General features: G+C 36.9%; 1 protein-coding gene across 2 annotated transcripts in view; it reads right to left on the bottom strand.

The window, feature by feature from the left end:
• Positions 1-18,688, bottom strand: part of cdk14 (cyclin dependent kinase 14) — a 296,637-nt gene that overhangs the window by 190,673 nt on the left and 87,276 nt on the right. For both annotated transcript variants that reach the window (XM_059338824.1, XM_059338825.1), the window contains 4 exons: positions 16,993-17,087; positions 15,575-15,654; positions 9,270-9,364; positions 3,391-3,453 (listed from right to left, as the gene is read on the bottom strand). In XM_059338824.1, coding sequence (XP_059194807.1) covers positions 3,391-3,453; positions 9,270-9,364; positions 15,575-15,654; positions 16,993-17,087 — 333 coding nt within the window. The remainder of the gene's footprint in view (positions 1-3,390; positions 3,454-9,269; positions 9,365-15,574; positions 15,655-16,992; positions 17,088-18,688) is intronic.

Here is an 18,688-nt window from a genome sequence, read left to right as displayed (position 1 = left end):
GGGCCGGACAAGGACCGCCAACGGGCCGGATGTCCAGGTCTGCTGTAAAGGCACAACTATCTACGTTGAGGTGCAGATCTGGTACTAGCCAAGAGTGGTCGCATGTCAGATGCTTGCTGTGATGACCTGTCCTTAATATTGACATGACACTGATGAGTAATGTGCTATCAGTAGCTTCCCTTGTAATTTAATTGTAAGAGCAAATTTGCTAGCTGTTATTTGGCTTGTGCACATGGTAAGTGGGTGTCAGTTTCCCATTGATCTATGGAGATGTCATCAAGACACAGCCTTTCAGCTGACTACATATAATCTAATAACAAGAGCACTTCAGCAGCAGTCTGAGTGAGGTCATACTCACTTATTATACACAATTACAGCAGCACTGCAAACAAACTGCAGTCAAGTACATGGAACAACATGTCTGAGTGGTACTGCACAACAAGACACATTTAATAGATTTTACACTGGATCATCCAGTTCAAGCAGAAACCTCAGTACATTAACACTTTAAACGACAGGAACCCACTCATAAAGAGCGACACACACGACTCTCTGCTTCTTGACCGTTATCAGTGTGAGTCCGAGTGGGGGTCTTTAAATGTTCATTTGATCTAGCACCACTGGAGGCCCTGATAACCTCCAGCTTTCTGATAAGTGAATAGGGGGATGGTTGAGCGACTGCACTTCCTCACAATGAGCTAAAAAGCACATTAATACCAGACATTATCCCTCTTTACAGTGCTTGTGTTCATATCAGAATTGAATTAATGCTGATATCAGATCACTGGAACACCCTTAACCCTCCTGTACTCTTGGGCTCCTTTTTGACCCCAAATCATTTTCAACATACGAATAATATAGGTTAACTTTCATAGAATTGCTTGAAATTTTCAGCATATGTGCCCCTCTGCATTCTTTATAGATAATATTAATTTCAAAGTTGACATAACCTACTCTGTGCATTCCCATCAAGAAATTATTATTTCACTATAACTATTAAAAAATATATTCAGGTTTTATTACTTGTTTTCTCTTTAAATCAGGCCTAATTTTGTATATTTGACTAAAATTGACCAATAATAATGAAAAAAATATGAAAAGTATATATCATTTTTTTGGTCATGAGTTGCGCTGGCTTGCTAGGTCTAACTACCTATCTAGCACAGACTACATGATATCGATCCACAGTTAATACTCTGGAGTCCACGAAAGCACCAGCACACTACTTCTTCATGACGTCATGATATAAAATTGAAGCAACGTAAGGATTGGCTTAAACTACAATCTTGGTTTTGATTGATGGTGACAGTAAAAAGAAGAGATTTAATATATTAAGTATTAAAATAAATTAAAAAAAGGATGTGATCCTCATTTTACCTTTTTATAAATTATATTTGCAACCAATCAACATTGAGAAACTTTAACTCACATCTCACACAACTTTATTCCTATGACTAAAACTAATTCGCACATGTATTCCAGGCACTTTATGTATTTGCACTCAGCAGTTTTTTGTCTCATTGTGAAGCGATCCTACATATTTGACTTGATTTAAAATTCTTCACTGAGGATGAATGTGATTTGAAAATATATATACACACACACACACACACACACACACACACACACACATATATATATATATATATATATATATATATATATATATATAAAACTTCTAAAATCTTATTTTATATATATTGTTGTCTAAACCATGACAGTAAAAGACTGTAAAATGATAAATGGGTTAATTCAGTTTCAGTGACAACGAAACACCCTAAATGTATAAATCAGCCAAAACAGTATTAGTTGTGTTTTTTGAAAAATACGTTACTCCACTGTAAAATACACTGTAATATGTATTTAATGTAATATATATACAAGCCAACACTGTAATTTTTGCATTTATATTTAATAAAAAATACTTTTTCTCACTGTTAAATGTACTAAACACCAATCTCTAACAAAAATATACTGTAATATTTAATGGTAAAATCTTTAATTTATGCATCATTTATACACTATTTTCTTGTCAATTTTGATGGAAAAACATTTTATTTAAACAGTAAAAAATTGGACTGAAATGGAAATCTTAAACGTGAAATCAACAGTGCCAATATCTTTTTACCGTAATATTAAAAAAAGTTCTACCGTATTTATTACGGTAAAGTTCTGGCAATCACAGTTGCCGTTTTTTTAACGTAAAAACAACAGGTATTTTTTTACAGTTTATATGTACACCTAAAAATTCAACATCGCACTCTTTTTCTGGCAAAAAAAAAGATCAAAGCTTTGACAGCTAGATAGGCACTGCCAATATTTAAACAATCCTCAATTGTCAATGTAATCGACCTTTGACCAAAGCCTAGTACGGTTAACTATATCTAAATTACATTTCAAATTCAACCCAATACACACTTTGAGGAATGGCAGAGAATACTAAAAGCTCCAATATTACTATACCCTTACTAAATACCAAAAGAACAGAGTTGACATTCTCATTGTGGTGGATTATAACAGCCATTGTATTAATGCTGGGTAGTTCCATTGCAGCCTCCAATACATGACTGCACAGGAACAAAGCCATAAGCCCTATCAACAGATTAGAAACCACAACTCAGGCGTCTCACCAATAACTAACGAAGTCAGCGGGAGCCAAGCAACACCTCGCTCTCTCAGAATAATCCTAAATTATTCATTTGAATCTCAAAAGGCTGCTGTCAGCAGGAGAAACACATATTACTTATGTAAATCCTCAGTGGCTAAAGGTACGAGCTGTTACATAACAGATACAGCCTGAACTGTCACCTTCCTGCATGAGGGAACATCCAAACACCCCCACCAACACCAGCATCACAAGGCCTCATTCACTCCATCATCTTCACCTTTTCATTTATGTTACTAACACCCTCTCATAAGGAAAAATATCACTGAGCCACTTCTCAGTCATGTCACGTTATAGAAGAGAGGAACAGTCATTCATACTATCAACCAGAGAATATATCAGTTTTAGAGAGGATGATTGTTAATGAAAGTGTATGGAGGAAGAACAACAGCGGCAAAGAAGAAAGGATGCTGCTGTTGTTAGCCTGATTACTCCCACTATTTGTCATAATACTACCAACTCTATTTTTTCATTTTGCAATTCTATAATTTTATCTTGTGACCGTACAGAGTGTTCGGCCTCCATGTGGATAACCACTTGAGTTGAAGAAAATAAGAAGTGTCTCCATGGTTTCAGAGTTACACTGCTGCCTGTTTTTTAAATGTTGTTTTATATGTTGCTGCTACCAAAACCTCTCCTGTTCTTCACCCACATCTTATTAGCATTTAAGACAATGAACTAATTAAACTACATTCCTTGTGAACAGCATAATTATAAATACTGACCTTCACATTGTCTGGATGGAGACCTCCAGGATATTTGTCCATGTACTGACACAGGTCTGTGTGCTGTAAAAGCAAATGAGCACAGTATTAACATAGAAACACAAGATAGTATTAAAGACTGAGAATACAGTGGTGTGATGTCAGTTCTATCAAATGTGAGCCATTCATCCATAATTGGACATCTGTGGGGAATATTTCCGAATGCAAAAAATATTCTGCTCTTTGTTGACACACTGTAAAAAATGTAGATTTTTAGGTGAAAAACTGCTAAACAATGACAGTAAAAGACCATAAAATGATAAATGGGTTAATTCAGTTTCAGTAACAATGAAACACCGTAAATGTATATATCAGCCAAAACAGTAATTTTTTTAAAATTTTTTATAAAAAAATGTTTAATACATTACTCCACTGTAAAATACACTGGCACCATATTTATAACAAAAATATACTGTGTTATATATACAAGCAAAAAATACCTTTTCTCATTGTAAAACGTACTAAACACCATATCTCTAATAGAAATACACTGTAATATTCAATGGTAAAATCTTTAATTTATGCAGCATTTATAAAGTATTTCCTTGTCAATTATATGGCAGAACAGCATTTCTTCTGATAGGAGAACATTTTATTTTTCATGGTATTGAAACCGTATTTATTACGGTAAAGTTCTGGCAACCACAGCTGCCGTTTTTTTTACCGTAAAAAAACAGGGTTTTTTTTTTTTACAGCGCAGGGAAGCCTGCATATGTTTCTTTTGTAATGTAAAAAAAATGTTGTAATTTTTAAGTAGTGTTTACCTTCTGAGACGTGATGTGATTTGTTCAAAAACTGAGCTGATATCATCTTCTGCCTCATATGATTTCCATGCAGTGTTTAGCTGCCCTGCGTAGTTGTATAAATTAATCTTCAGGGATTTCTGCTAGAGTTGTCTGGCAAAGACTTAGTCATAGCTGTAATAGTACTATGAGTAGTAGTATGTATATGGGCAGATTGTGGTGGATGAATGGGTCAAACACAAGGAGACTGGGATTTGTGTTTTACGAGAAACCTTTTTTTTTCTAAGTTGACTGATTTTCTTTCGCAGTTTGATTACATTTAAACTAGGGGTGCAACGATTTCCTTAATTTTGCGGGATCGGCGATCGGCCGATTCTTTTACGTCAAACCGATCTTATCTAGAGATCTTATCTACCTCCGCAAAGGTCTGAAAGTGCGTTTTCGATAATAACCCCCCACTGGTGAAGCAATGCTCCCAACTTTGTTGCTAAATTTAGCAACTTTTCAGACCCCCTTTGCAACTAGTTTTCAAGAAAGTGACTGGAGACAAATCCAGCGACTCCTTCAGCTAACTGCCACTAACCATCTTATCAAGCCGGCCTGCTGCTCACTAGCGGCTTGTTAAGAAGAGCCGCAGTTAGCGGCAGTTAGCTACAGTTAGCTACAGTTAGCTCTGTAGCAGTACAGTGTGTATGTGCTGCTGATGCAGGAGGTGTTCACTTAGCGATCTCTGTTTGTTTACAACAAGCACCAGACACTCTGTGCACAGTTAGCTATGCTAGTTAATTCACGATCACTATGTTTATGTTTATTCTTCTACAGTTTGGCATCTAGCTGCCACACTGTATCATCAAATGCTCCGCTGCCGCCATGAGGAACACACCAGTAATACTTTTTTTATTCTTCCAGATATGATGAACTATTCGATTTGTTATGATTTAATGACTATTCGAATATTCGAAAAACCATGCCCATCCCTAGCTGTATGTTTGTTTTACTATAACGAAACTAAAAACTCGGGACACTTTATTCATGGTTGCAGTTCTTTTGTTAGTTTGTCATGTAAATTGTTGCTATTTATTTTTAAGTTCAATATTTTATTTACTACCTCAGAAATTGTGATTTCCTTTATTTGTTAAAGAAAAATAGCGCTGTGTGATTGTTTTTCAATAAAATAAGATTCAAACATTGAAGGTGTATGCTGTGAGTTATAAAAAAAAACGGTATCGGCCAAAATCAGAATCGGCAGGTCAGGCTTTTTAAAAAATGGTGATTTGGTGGTTAGTTTTTGGTGGTTAATGGTTAGTTTTGGATTAATATGGACCCTTTCACAGTGTTAACCACCTGTTTCAAGTCATATATAAATAACAACAGGGGTAGGAATAAATATGTTTTGACTTCTTCCTACTCCTTTTCATGAAACATGAAATATTGAAGTTTTATTGCCTGGAGAATTTGTTCTTATTCTTGACACTGACATCAACATTTCACATAGGCTTTCCTTTTTTTCTGTTCTTTATAATGATTGTTATATCATTGCACTTAGTCATGCTTTTATCTGTTTGTTTTGTTTTTAACCCATGGTGACACCTGTGTAACACACACTTTAAATCATCCATAATCTCCCATATTCAGCTGTATGCTTCACATTAACTCATTAAATCCCTCAGTGACACATACTCAACACCCTGGTGTGGTGGTCATGTGACTGTGACAGGAAGTGACTTCTCCAAAATGTAGCTGTGACTGGAAACAGAAATGTGAAAAAGTAGCTAATTTCAAAAAGCTTATTATTTTTTGTTACTAGTTTAAACCCATTTAACAATTCTAATCCATTAATAGGGTGTCATGCATTGCATTTAAATTGTTCTGACCATATTTCCTGAACAAATTAAAGTCACAATTTTGATATATGTTATGGAGATGCAAACAAAAAGGCAAATGGTTATTTATTTTTATTTATTATTGGTTTATTCTTATTTTGTTTCTTAAAAACAAATCTGAAAAATAATTTAGTGTTAAACAGCACTATTAATGTCACAATGTTGATATATGTGGAGATGCAGAGAAAAAGGCAAATTTGTGTTTCTATAAGCAGAAAATGTGTCTAGTTTTTTTATTATTTTAAATGAAGTAATATCATAAACATGAATACCATAAACGCCCAATGTGTCATATATGTCACATCACAAATCTTTGACATTTAGGGGTAGTATTTTTTTTTTAAACATAATAAATGTGTTCTATGTGGTCCACTTGGTCTGTGGTATATCCAACATAATTTTCCTTTAAGGACTACTGGGTCTGGGTTCTTATGGGTTCCGCATGTTAGAAATACAGATAAAGACCCAAAGGCTCACTTCTCCTGTGTGCCTGGCCTGCCTTTCACCTCTGTGTGGTGTTTGCAGATTGAGAATAAAGGAGGCCGTGGTTCTGACATTACACTGATATTTACAATCTCAACAATCTCCCAGTGCTCTCACACTGTTGAATAATTCAGATAGATGCTCCAGCATGGACATGCCTGTCCATCTTACTTTCTTCTGGCTCTCAGAACACACATGTTGCACACAATCCCCTTTCCCCTCTCCCAGTGTATTTTACCCTCACCCTGTCAATCACCATTAGCAGTAAATGAACAATAAACTGATGTTTGTGGAACCCTTCTGTATGGAACACAGCACAGACTACACTGTAAAAACTGTCTAAAAGCAAGATAAAAACACTAAATCTGAGGGAAATGGTCTTGCTGCATGGACAGATAATTTACCATGACAAGATTTCTTAAATTAAGATGATTAAATCTAGAAATAAGCATGTTGAACACTTAAAATAAGAAATTAACCCTTAAAACAAGTTAAATTATGTAACACTTCTCAAAAAATGATCTTGGTAAGGAAAAAATAATCTGCAGTGCACTCTGCTCGGGCCAGTTCATCGCTGCTGGCAGCTTTAATTTACCTTGTTTCAAGAGTTAATTTCTTATTTTAAGTGTTCAACATGCTTAATTCTAGATTCAATAATCTTAATTTAAGAAATCTTGTCTATCTGTCCATGCAGCAAGATCCTTTCCCTCAGATTTAGTGTTTTTATCTTGTTTTTAGACACACCTTTTTTGCAGTGTGACTATAGCTGTAAACACAAGTTGATCAACAGGAAACCAGCGTTACCATGTTTCCACAGCTTGGAATCTAACATTGTATAGTTAAATAAATAACTATTAGCCGCAGGCTCATACATGGAATAACACGTAATTCCTCACAATTCTGATGAGAAGGTTTAACTGACCTCCCACGTCTGATTTCATTCTTTATTAAATATGACCTGCTGAGCTTCACTTGCATTTCACCATACCTCCTTCAAAAGCTGATCTTTGACACGTGTTATATCTACCAAAAGGGGGAATCACACTGTTCTCAGTCTCATTAAATTAAGAAATGGTGGAAAGCTGAGTAAGCTTGTTCTGGTTGAGAGATTTGGCCTCGCTCAGCATTTTAAGACCAAAGCTTGACCTGAATATCAATGTGACCATCAGTGGTTATCAGTATGTACAAATGCAAAGGGGGTCTGGGCTATTTGAACCTAGTAGTTTCACTCTTATCTACTGCTGTCCGAAAAGCTGATCTGAAAACTTTTTTTTTCGACAAGCATAATGTTTACCATGTGGAAGCTGAGCTGAAAATATGGTAATATCAACTGGTAAATATGTCCTGATGAAGTTAAAAGCCCCTGGGCCTGGGCAATAATTCAGAATTATTGTTCTGACTTTCAGGGATTTGGACAGCACTCTCTTCATCTACTCATCTCAACAGAAAAGTTCATATGGGGTTTTCACAACAGAAGCACTTTAATAGTTTGATGCTGCTCTTCGTTATATCACTGACTACAGATAAAACTGGATGATGCAATTGTGATGTCACTTAGGGCTGCACAATTAATCGAATTCTAATCGTGGACACGATTTTGGCCGCCACGATTGAATTAACCTGATTGTCGGTGATATTTCCATTTTAAAATGCGGCTCTCCTGCATATCTAATCAAGCACTTTCTACACCAGTAGTCCACCAACCACCAGGGGGCTGGGTCGTTTTTCTCCCCTGAAAAAAGCCTGGTTGCTGATTGGATAGAACGCTAAGCAGGATGTGATGTAGTACTTGACGCCACAACAACAGGCGCGAATAACAGCATCTGAGAATAACAGCATCTGTGTCTAGACTTTGGAAACCTGCCACTATATAATGCATATATAGTGCACAACTTAAACTTTGATACTCTGAATCCAACTGTCTTTATTGAAGGATCACTTTTTTTTAAATTGTAAATTAAACATGTTTTTTTTTTTACAGTGTAGATACAATGTGAAAATGAGGTGGACGGCAAAGTATATGCAATGTTGATCTACACTCTAAATCATTGTCGAGTATTCCCTTGATTTAGTAATCATAAAGATGGGGTTTTTCTCAGTTTTACCCTTACTGCAGTTAGACTTTGTAGGGCAGAATAGTTACCACTTTGTTGACAGATTAAAATTATGTTACACACTCAGTGAAGTAGGTTTAACTGAACTGATTGTGATTAAAATATCTGATACTGATTAAAAAACCCACAACACCTTCAAGTTTCAATACAACTTGATTAGCTCCATGTACTGACGAAGTTCATCTCTATTCCCAGTACATTTCAGTTGTGACCATCTGTAAACTGCAGGCAACAATATGCTCTAGAAGAAAGCTTTCTTATTGGCCATGAGGACATTAATAGAAAATCCTTCGCTATCCGCACAAACTAAAACAGTGACCTTTCAATAAAATGGCTGCCTGGCTTCCTGTACTGAGCACACACAGAGCAGCCTCTGGTGATTCTGGCTCCAATCCTTTAGTGGAAAAAGTTCAGGCTGCTTAACATTCTTCAAGAGTCTAAAACAGACAACAAAGTCAATCAGCAAGCAGACATTGAGGTCCAAACAATCAAACTAAAAAACACACGAGTGCTGAACTCCCTTCGTTTTGAACAAACACTAAAAAAAGTCTCTCAGCCTATTTTCAGACCTCTACTGTCTCTACGGTCCAAGTCATGATCTCAGTATGCAGACTCACCACATATTCAAAGACCAGAGTCAGGGTTTCCTTCGTGTGGATGATGTCATGGAGGAGCACAATGTTGGCATGTTTCAGGCCTTTCAGAAGAGATGCTGCAGAGACAGAACAGAGTGAATGTGAGCCACATACTGAGATACCGCAGGAGTTGCTACAATCTATGCCTTCATTAGCTGCATCGTTCAAATGCAAAACCAGAACTTTGATAAACCTCACCACATACAGTTGAAACCAGAAGTTTACATACACTATATAAAAAGACACATATGCTTTTTTTCCTCACTTTTCCTGTTTTAGGTCAGCTAGGATTACCAAAATTATTTCTATTTGCTAAATGCCAGAATAATGAGAGAAGGATTTTTTTAGACAATTTTTTATTACTTTTACAAAGTCAGAAGTTTACATACACTAACATTATTATGCATTGAAACTATTTGGGAAAGCCCAGATGATGCTGTCATGTCTTTGGAAGCTTCTGATAGGTTGATTGACAACATTAGAGTTAATTCGAGACACACCTGTGGATGTATTTTAAGGCAAACCTGAAACACACTGCTTCTTTGTGTAACATCATGGGAAAGTCAAAAGAAATCAATCAAGATATCAGGAAGAGAATTGTGGACTTGCACAAGTCTGGTTCATCCTTGGGTGCAATTTCCAGATGCCTGAAGGTGCCACATTCATCTGTTCAAATAATTATACCCAAGTATAAACACCATGGGAATGTCCAGCCATCATACCGCTCAGGAAGGAGACAGGCTCTGTGTCCCAGAGATGAACGTGCTTTGGTCCAAAATGTGCATATCAACCCAAGAACAAAAGCAAAAGACCTTGTGAAGATGCTGTCTGAAGCTGGTAAGAGTGTGTCATTATCCACAGTGAAACGAGTACTGTACCCACATGGGCTGAAAGGCCACTCTGTCAGGAAGAAGACATTACTCCAAAAGAAACATAAAAAAGACAGATTGCAGTTTGCAAATGCACACAGGGACAAAGACCTTAATTTTTGGAGACATGTCCTGTGGTCTGACAAAACTGTTATCTGTCTTTTCATCTCTGGGACACAGAGCCCGTCTCCTTCCTGAGCGGTATGATGGCTGGACATTCCCATGGTGTTTATACTTGGCTATAATTATTTGAACAGATGAATGTGGCACCTTCAGGCATCTGGAAATTGCACCCAAGGATGAACCAGACTTGTGCGAGTCCACAATTCTCTTCCTGATATTTTGGTTGATTTCTTTTGACTATCCCATGATGTTACACAAAGAAGCAGTGTGTTTCAGGTGTGCCTTAAAATACGTCCACAGGTGTGTCTCGAATTAACTCAATGTGGTCAATAAACCTATCAGAAGCTTCCAAAGACATGACAGCATCATCTGGGCTTTCCCAAATTGTTTCAAGGCATAATAATGTTAGTTTATGTAAACTTCTGACTTTGAAGAAAGTAATAAAAAATGTCCATCTCTCATTATTCTGGCATTTAGCAAATAGAAATAATTTTGGTAATCCTAACGGACCTAAAACAGGAAAAGTGATTGTCTGATTTCATGCCAGACAGTGAGAACAAAAGCATGTGTCTTTTTATATAGTGTATGTAAACGTCTGGTTTCAATACAGGGGATTAAGAAAAGATTAAAACATAGGAAGAAAACACAGGGTGGATTATAGCTCTGAGTTCTCACACTCATTTGTGAACACATTTATGATGTAATGGACATGAAATGGGAGAAAGCAACTCATCTATCAGTTTATAACAAATGAGGGCTGAAAGGATCCTTCCTGTACTGTTTAAAACAGGGATGGGCAACTTAAATGCTGGAGGGGGCCACAATTTTTCATGGACACTACCACAGGGCCACATATAGGACCATGCACTTAACCAGATATGATGAAACTGCAATTTTAAATATGTTTACAGTGCAGTAACTTTACATATGTCATGCTCAAATACATGTATAACAGGTTTGATGCAAATAAAAAATTACCACCTTCTGTGATTTCTATTTTTGTCAGTGCAAGAACAGCAGACCAACATTAATTGCAAGAAGTCATTTTGTGCATTTTTACACTGCACATGCTCAAATGCATGTAGTTGTACTGAGGGCCACTTCAAGTGAGGGTGCGGGCCGTATGTGGCCCCTGGGCCTCCAGTTGCCCATCCCTGGTTTAAAAGGTCATCTAACGTAAAAAACATATTAAACTCCTGAATTTTCAATGCTAAATGTTGCCATATTGCCATATTACACAAAATGTGTGTATGCACCAGCTCTTGTACTTCATATTTCTATTTCAGCATTACCATTGTGATTTGTTAGAAATGCTCCAGAACCCCCACAAAGACTTGTATAAGTATCTCCAAATTCGTCACTTTATAGGGTCTCTCTTGAGGACGTGATCCGCATGAGACTGTCAGAGCTGGAAAACACTATAATTCTGGCCAAATCTCCCAAAGGACTGATTTCCAAGATCTATTCTTCGCTACTTTACTGTGATTCTTCAGGCTATGACTCTCTGAGGTTGTTGTGGGAGCATGATCTGTTGGTGACATTTAATTCTGTAGACTGGGATAAGATATGCAGCGGAATTTTCCCTAGATGTATTTCCATCTCTATACATGAACAGAACTTTAAATTTTTTCACCGAACTTATTACTAGGGCGGGGACTCGATTAAAATAATTAATCTAATTAATTAGAGGCTTTGTAATTAGTTAATCGAAATTAATTGCATTTTAATCGCATATAAATATTTGACCCGAGAACAGTGAGAAATAATTTTTTTCACATGGATTTTTAGTATACCATTGAATAATGACTGAATGCATAAGCTTAAGCAACAAAAATATTGTTTATTTTTGTTCAAGTCCAACAGACCAGTGCAATTTTTGCCATTAAGTGTAGCAATAGCATATTTAGAAATATAGTACATTTCAGAAATCCAGGTAGCCTATAGGTAGGTAGACCTTCTGTAAACTAGAATACTTTTTTGAAGTAAAACACAATCCACGCTAGCTACCACACTAGCCGCTAGCTGCTAAATGTTTAGCATTGAGGTGATACTTGAGGCTCGATGTGCTGCGGTGATATGTGAATTCCTTGTTGCATAGCAACACAACCATGCTCTTATCAATGCTTCCATCCGTTGTTTTTTTGTAACTAAATGTCCCATCATCCACGGGGCCAACCAAAGCGTCTCATCAGCTTCTTCCTTCATGTTCACTGTGGTTTGTTGTTGTCTGAACTCATTAACGCTAGTTGGTGCTCCAGTATAATCGGTCCGCCTGAAACTCATCCAGTGCAAAAATAAGTACGATTAAAATGCGTCAATTTTTTTAACGTGTTAATTTTTGTGTAATTAATTAATCTTAATTAACGCGTTAAAGTCCCGGCCCTACTTATTACACATCAGTTCGCCTCCAGAGAATGTTCCCAAACACCTCAAACTTTTGTTATAAATATAATATACACAAAGGTACATGTATCCACTTGTTTTGGTCATGTGACCACATCCAGACTTTCTGGAAGGGGGTCACTCTGTAATCCAGAGCCCACTAGTAAACAGTCTTTATTGACTCCTTCTTTCTGTCTACTTAATCATGCTTCAGACAATTTCTCGGTCACGGACACCAAATTTCTGTTGATAACTCTGTTGTTTTTGGCTAAAAATGTATCCTGCTGTGGTGAACTCCCCAGATCCCTCCAGTCGACATGTGGATACCTCAGATTTCTGCTCTGATTCCTCTCAGAAGTTGACTCATGACCTTAATCACAAATTGGACAAGTTCAGGAGGATCTGGGAACCATTGCATTCCTTTTTACAGAAGCTAAAACCCTTCATTTGTCCCCGGAAGGTGATGACTGTCTGCCCTTTCATTTATTTTATGTATGTGCTCTTCGTTTACCTGTCTCCTGTTGTACTAACATGACTGTTAGTTTGGGGTGGGACTTCTTTTGTTTTGTTTTGTGCTTTGTTGTCTGAATTGTTTTTGTTTGTGCTTATAACATTGAAAAACCAATAAAAAGAGTATTAAAAAAAAGAAGAAATACTCCAGAACTTTTTACTCATAGTGGCAATGTTCAGGACTCTGAAGTCATCATAGGCACAAAGCAACAGACTGCAAAGCTTTCTCTGGTAATTACAGTGACAAATTTGAAGGTAAACAAACAGAAGACAGAAAAACTCATCCGGCCACATGGGCAATGCAGGGAATTGTTTCATTAGGACAGAATGTGAGAGCAGCATAATAACTGCAGTTTTATTATGATGCAGAAATTGGATTTTCAGACAGTTGCCACTATGATTAATTTGGCAAACACAAAGTTCTTTTCTAAGGGCACAGGGGGGCTTTGATGCAGACATCCTCCCAGAGCTGGTGAGTGATGAAGGCTCATGAATACATTCATTCTGTATGAACACCTAAAGGTTGTTAGAAATCAGACCCGGCAGAAAGCAGGAGGTTAGTGCTACAGTCAGACAACTCAAAGACCCTGTCACCAGTTTGAAGATCCAACCCCCTCTCGCACATACCCACCCCATCTGTAGTAATGGGCATGAGTGTGTGTAGTTTTAATAAGCATGAACACATACACACACAGTCCAAACTCTCCCTGTGAGAGGATCAGAACGCTGCTTTGAAATTGACCTAATTCAGCAATTACTGAGAAGCAGGAAGCTCCCAGCACTGACATGTGAGCAGCATTACAGACTGCTGCAGAATAAAGTAATATATCTGTATATAGTGGAGGAGGTGTGTGTGTGTGTGTGTGTGTGTGTGTGTGTGTGTAGTCTCTCCATCAGGCCTGGATCATACACAGATCGAACAGACAGAATCATTTTGTCATCTAAATTCAAATGCCAGTCATGCGTGTGGAGATGAGTGTTTCTTCTTAAAGTCCAGCCAATAAACTGAAGAGCTTTAAGTGCTTCACAAGCACAGCTGACAGGACAAAGCAAGCCAGGACAAGCTCTGTGCTTCTGTTGTGCATTTAAAAGGAGAACTGGTCAGAGGGGCTGTATCCCAAAGTCAAGGATCCTTCCTTGGTAGGATCCTTCCTTCAGAGTCAGGTCCTCCAGAGACGAGGCCAGAGTCCTTACTTTCACTGGTGTAACGCACAAATGGAACAGCCTTCGGAGTGTGCAGCTGTGCGTCATTGCGTAATTGGACATCATGCTTAAATTCAGCGCCGCATTTTCAAAATCAGTTCATACCATGATGTGTCTTTGGCATCAGCACTCTGACACATATTAGTGGAAATGGAAGAAAGTGCTTTAAGGTTGAATCTCCACGATTTAGCAAGTAAAAGCCACAAAGTGGATTAAACCTGAATATTTAACTGATCCTGGATGAGTTTGGCCGCTATTTAGTTTCATAAAAGCAGCGGCGCATAATTCTCCATAGAGATGTGTTCTATGATTTTTTATTTTTTATTTTACAGTACAGTACAATAACAGTTATTTATAAATAACAATAACGGATTATAGCGGACTTTTGGTCTGTTAACACAATAAAGAAATGTATCACTTTCTGAATGACATAGCTATATATACTTTGCACATAGTACATCATCATCTGACGCATATAAATTAATTAACAATAACTTTAATTAATTAACTTAACCGGCAATGTATCAAGATGACGTTTATTATCTTTTGCTTAATATTCTGGCATTTGTTTATGTATATGTTTTGCTTGACTTTGAACACACGTTTGGTAAGTTATGTGATAACTTTCAGTGTAAACTGAAAATACTTATATATTTAAATGCATATTGTGCCGCTGGTGTCACTGTTTCTTCGCTCGCCATTTTTAAATCTCCCGGTTTGGACAACATGCACTTTTTGTAGTTTGATGATGTTGCTGTAAAATCATCCATGTTATCAACTTGTTTTTGTTTACTAGATAGTCATTAAAGTGTGTGTTGTAAACTGTAATGTATAAGTGAACAGGAATGTGGCAAATTAAAATTTTCCAGAATCAGTTTGTGCCATTTTTATCCAATCCAATCCAGTCCACTATAATTATATAGCACGTTTATAACAAACAGGGTTTTCAGTTTGTTAAGTGCTGCACAAATACACAATAAAAGCATAATTTAAAATAAATAAATAAGTAAATAAATAAATAAAGGTGTTGATGTGTTTTTAGATGAAGAAAATATTTTTAGGGTTCAGTTATATATACATTTTTTCTTTTCTTTTTTTTTTTTGCTGTGTTTTGATATTTGTCACCTTTCCAAGTAACACATTTGTCATGAAACTTGGACCCAGTCGCCACCCTGAGAATTCCAGCCCTGAACCTATTACCTTCTCGAATAGCTGTGAAGGGAGTCCCTTCCTCCTCTTGCAGACGAATCACCTTCAGAGCCACCAGTTTTCCATTCACCCTGACAACAACACAGAGGACATCATATGGTAAGCCTCTGCCATGAAAAAAGAATCTATTAAATTCAGTGAAGCTGGAGGACAGCGAAGATTGTTAAGTCAATGAAATGTAATTTAGCAGCAGTGGAGTGAGACCTGGTACAAGGCCACAGGATTACAAGTGAATGAAGCTCACCAATCAAAGCCGCTGTAGTGAAGAGCAATGCAAAATAACATCATTACTGATAAGATAAGAGTAATTTACAGAGTGTGCATTTTTCATTTTCTACTATTTAATTAGCAAAACCTGGAGGGAAAGCAGCAAACCATTAAAAGTGGAACATAACTTTTGAATGAATTAATAAAAACATCCAACCTTCTCTGCCCTACAAAGCTTAACTGCAGTAACTACAGTTTTAGTCTAATTGAGTTATAACTAAAAATGAACTCCTTGACGTCTGTTTTATCTAGTGACAAAGTTTTAGATTTCAATTTTGCTTTATTTTGGAGAAATAATTATATAAAACCACAAAATCCAACTCAAAACCAAGCAGCAATTGCACTTACCACGGTATGCTTTGGATATATACTAATTTAAACATAAAAATAATAGAAATTATATGTTTATTTGAAACAGGAATTATTATCTAGATAGCGATGAAGTAAAAAAGTGAAATAAAATTACATTAAGAATAAAATATAATATTTTTTGTTAATATTACGTATAAAATACACAAATCTTTGAATAGAGTTGTTTAACACTTTTAAATACACTTCTAAAAAAATAATTTGAAAATGTTTTTTCACTGAAAACAAAATATAAAAGCTGAAAGAAGACAACAACATTGTTGTTACTGCACTCTATTTTTGTATTACTATTACAACCGTTTACAGCAATACAGTAACTACATTTTGGGGGTCAAAGGTCAAATAAATCATCATGATTTTTTAGCATAAAAATGACATCATCAATACATGTAGAAATAAGTGTCATATCACTTATCTACCTATAACCCATTTGGCTGGCCAGTTAAAAAACGTTAAAAAAAACTTTAAAGCAGTTTTTCTCAGTTTTACCCTTTGCGTAGTGACTGCAGTTAGACTTTGTAGGGCAGAATAGTGATTAAAATAAAATAAATGACATTGCATGTGTGGGATTTGCAGCTCCACAGAGAGGAGACAAACTATTTACATAAAACTGCACTGTCTTACTGCTATTGCTGCTCCATATAATGAATGAATTCAGTTAGAGCAACGTTCCTGAATAATTAAATGTAATATTCACTGCCTGCATGAGTGGCTCTTATGAACTATAAAGAGAGACTGGACTAGGCGTGATTTGACATGCACACACTACTTACTTGCTCTTTCCCTTATAAACTGTAGCATATGAACCCTCTCCCAGTTTCTCCAGCTTTTCATAGGAATCTGCCTTTCCAAACTTGGGGCTTGTAGGCTGGGGAAAGATATGAAAAAAGAAAGATATTAAAGGTAATATAGAAGAATGGAATTTGTAACCTAAAAACCCTTGGAGGATTTCACACAAGACATTACAAGTCTATTAAAATCTGGAGGCTCCCCCACTGCATCATCTGGGAGGTGTAATGTCAGTGAGGAGGAGGAGGAGGAGGAGGAGAGAGAGAATTTCACAGTCTTCATGTAAAAACTCTGAAGACTTTTCATTTAATCATTGGCTCCTAACTTTAGGACACCTTTCATTATCAACAGTTCACAGAGAAAGGTACAAAATTACAGCTCGGAGGAAATGAGGCTCAGAGCTGAATCCAATCCAATCCACTTTATTTGTATAGCACAACAAAAAGGTCTCCAAAGTGCTGTACACAGAATCAACAATGAAAACAAACATTTACCATATAACAATCAGCAACTAGAAAATTTCCTTTGGGGAAATTCTGAAAGGGCCACGGGGGCTACTGCCAGTGGGTGTACACTATGATGAGATTCTTCAGAGATTTCAAACTATGCCCTTTAACCTCAAAGTGTGGTGTGTGGTGTGTGTGGGGGGTGTGATGACCCCCTCCCCCTCTGTGTGTTGTGGCATGTATTTGTCTTCCTTTGTAGGAGGAGCCACAGGTCAGGCCACTCCTCCAGTCTGCAGAGGCTGGAGGAGGCTGGAGAAGCACACCTGAATCCAGTCTCAATCACTGAGGCTATATCGAGGAGCTGAGGTCTCAGTTCTCCTCTCTCTCCTCCACAGCCACCACCTTGGTTTGTTTTAGTTGGTCTGTTTTTAGTTGGTCTGTTTTAGTTGGTCTGTTTTAGTTGGTCTGTTTTAGTTGGTCTGTTTTTAGTTGGTCTGTTTTAGTTTTAGTTACTTTCAGCTTATACACCTGCATTTCAACACATCGCATGCATGCACACACCTCACCACTGATATACTGACTCACATAATTAGTTCTTTGTGTTTTCAATTACTTAAATAAACATTATTTTCTTATAACTTGAATACATGTGTGGTCTCCCTTGTTTTGTCGTGATCTATGAGCCGGTTCATGACAGTACCCTCAATTAAATTAACTGCCAAACCCTCCCTAAAATATCTGAAATAATTTAATGGTATTGAGATGGTACGACTCATTTCATTGTTTGTAACAACAAGGGACAAAGAATTTCAGTTAGTGTTCAATAATTTTAACAGGTAGTTGCCAAATTTGTGGTACAGAAAAAAACTGCAACCGCTCTATTTTGATAAAGAGCTACTAATAAGCAGTTATTATAGCCTCAGAACTGCAAATGCAAAGTGGCAAATGATGATAACAGAGATAATTTAGATAATGTACAGAATAACATAAGATCAAATGGCTTAGTGTCTCGATCATAATGTCAAATACATGATTTGGGGGCATGATTTTTTACAAGCCAAACAGAACGGAATGGGCTGATTGTAAATAAAATGTTATTTTCCAATATTAAAGCATGTTAACAAGTTCTTGTAGAAACCCAAAATACTGGTGTGTGTGTGTGTGTGTGGGCGGGGTGTATTGTAGGGGTATGTGTGTGTGTGTGTGTGTGGGGGGGGTGTACTGTAGGGTTGTG

The sequence above is a fragment of the Centropristis striata genome, chromosome 8 (assembly GCF_030273125.1).
Source record: "Centropristis striata isolate RG_2023a ecotype Rhode Island chromosome 8, C.striata_1.0, whole genome shotgun sequence".
Taxonomy (NCBI): Eukaryota; Metazoa; Chordata; class Actinopteri; order Perciformes; family Serranidae; genus Centropristis; species Centropristis striata.
The sequence above is the reverse complement of the archived record's forward strand: the minus strand, read 5'-3'. Positions and strand labels throughout refer to the sequence as shown.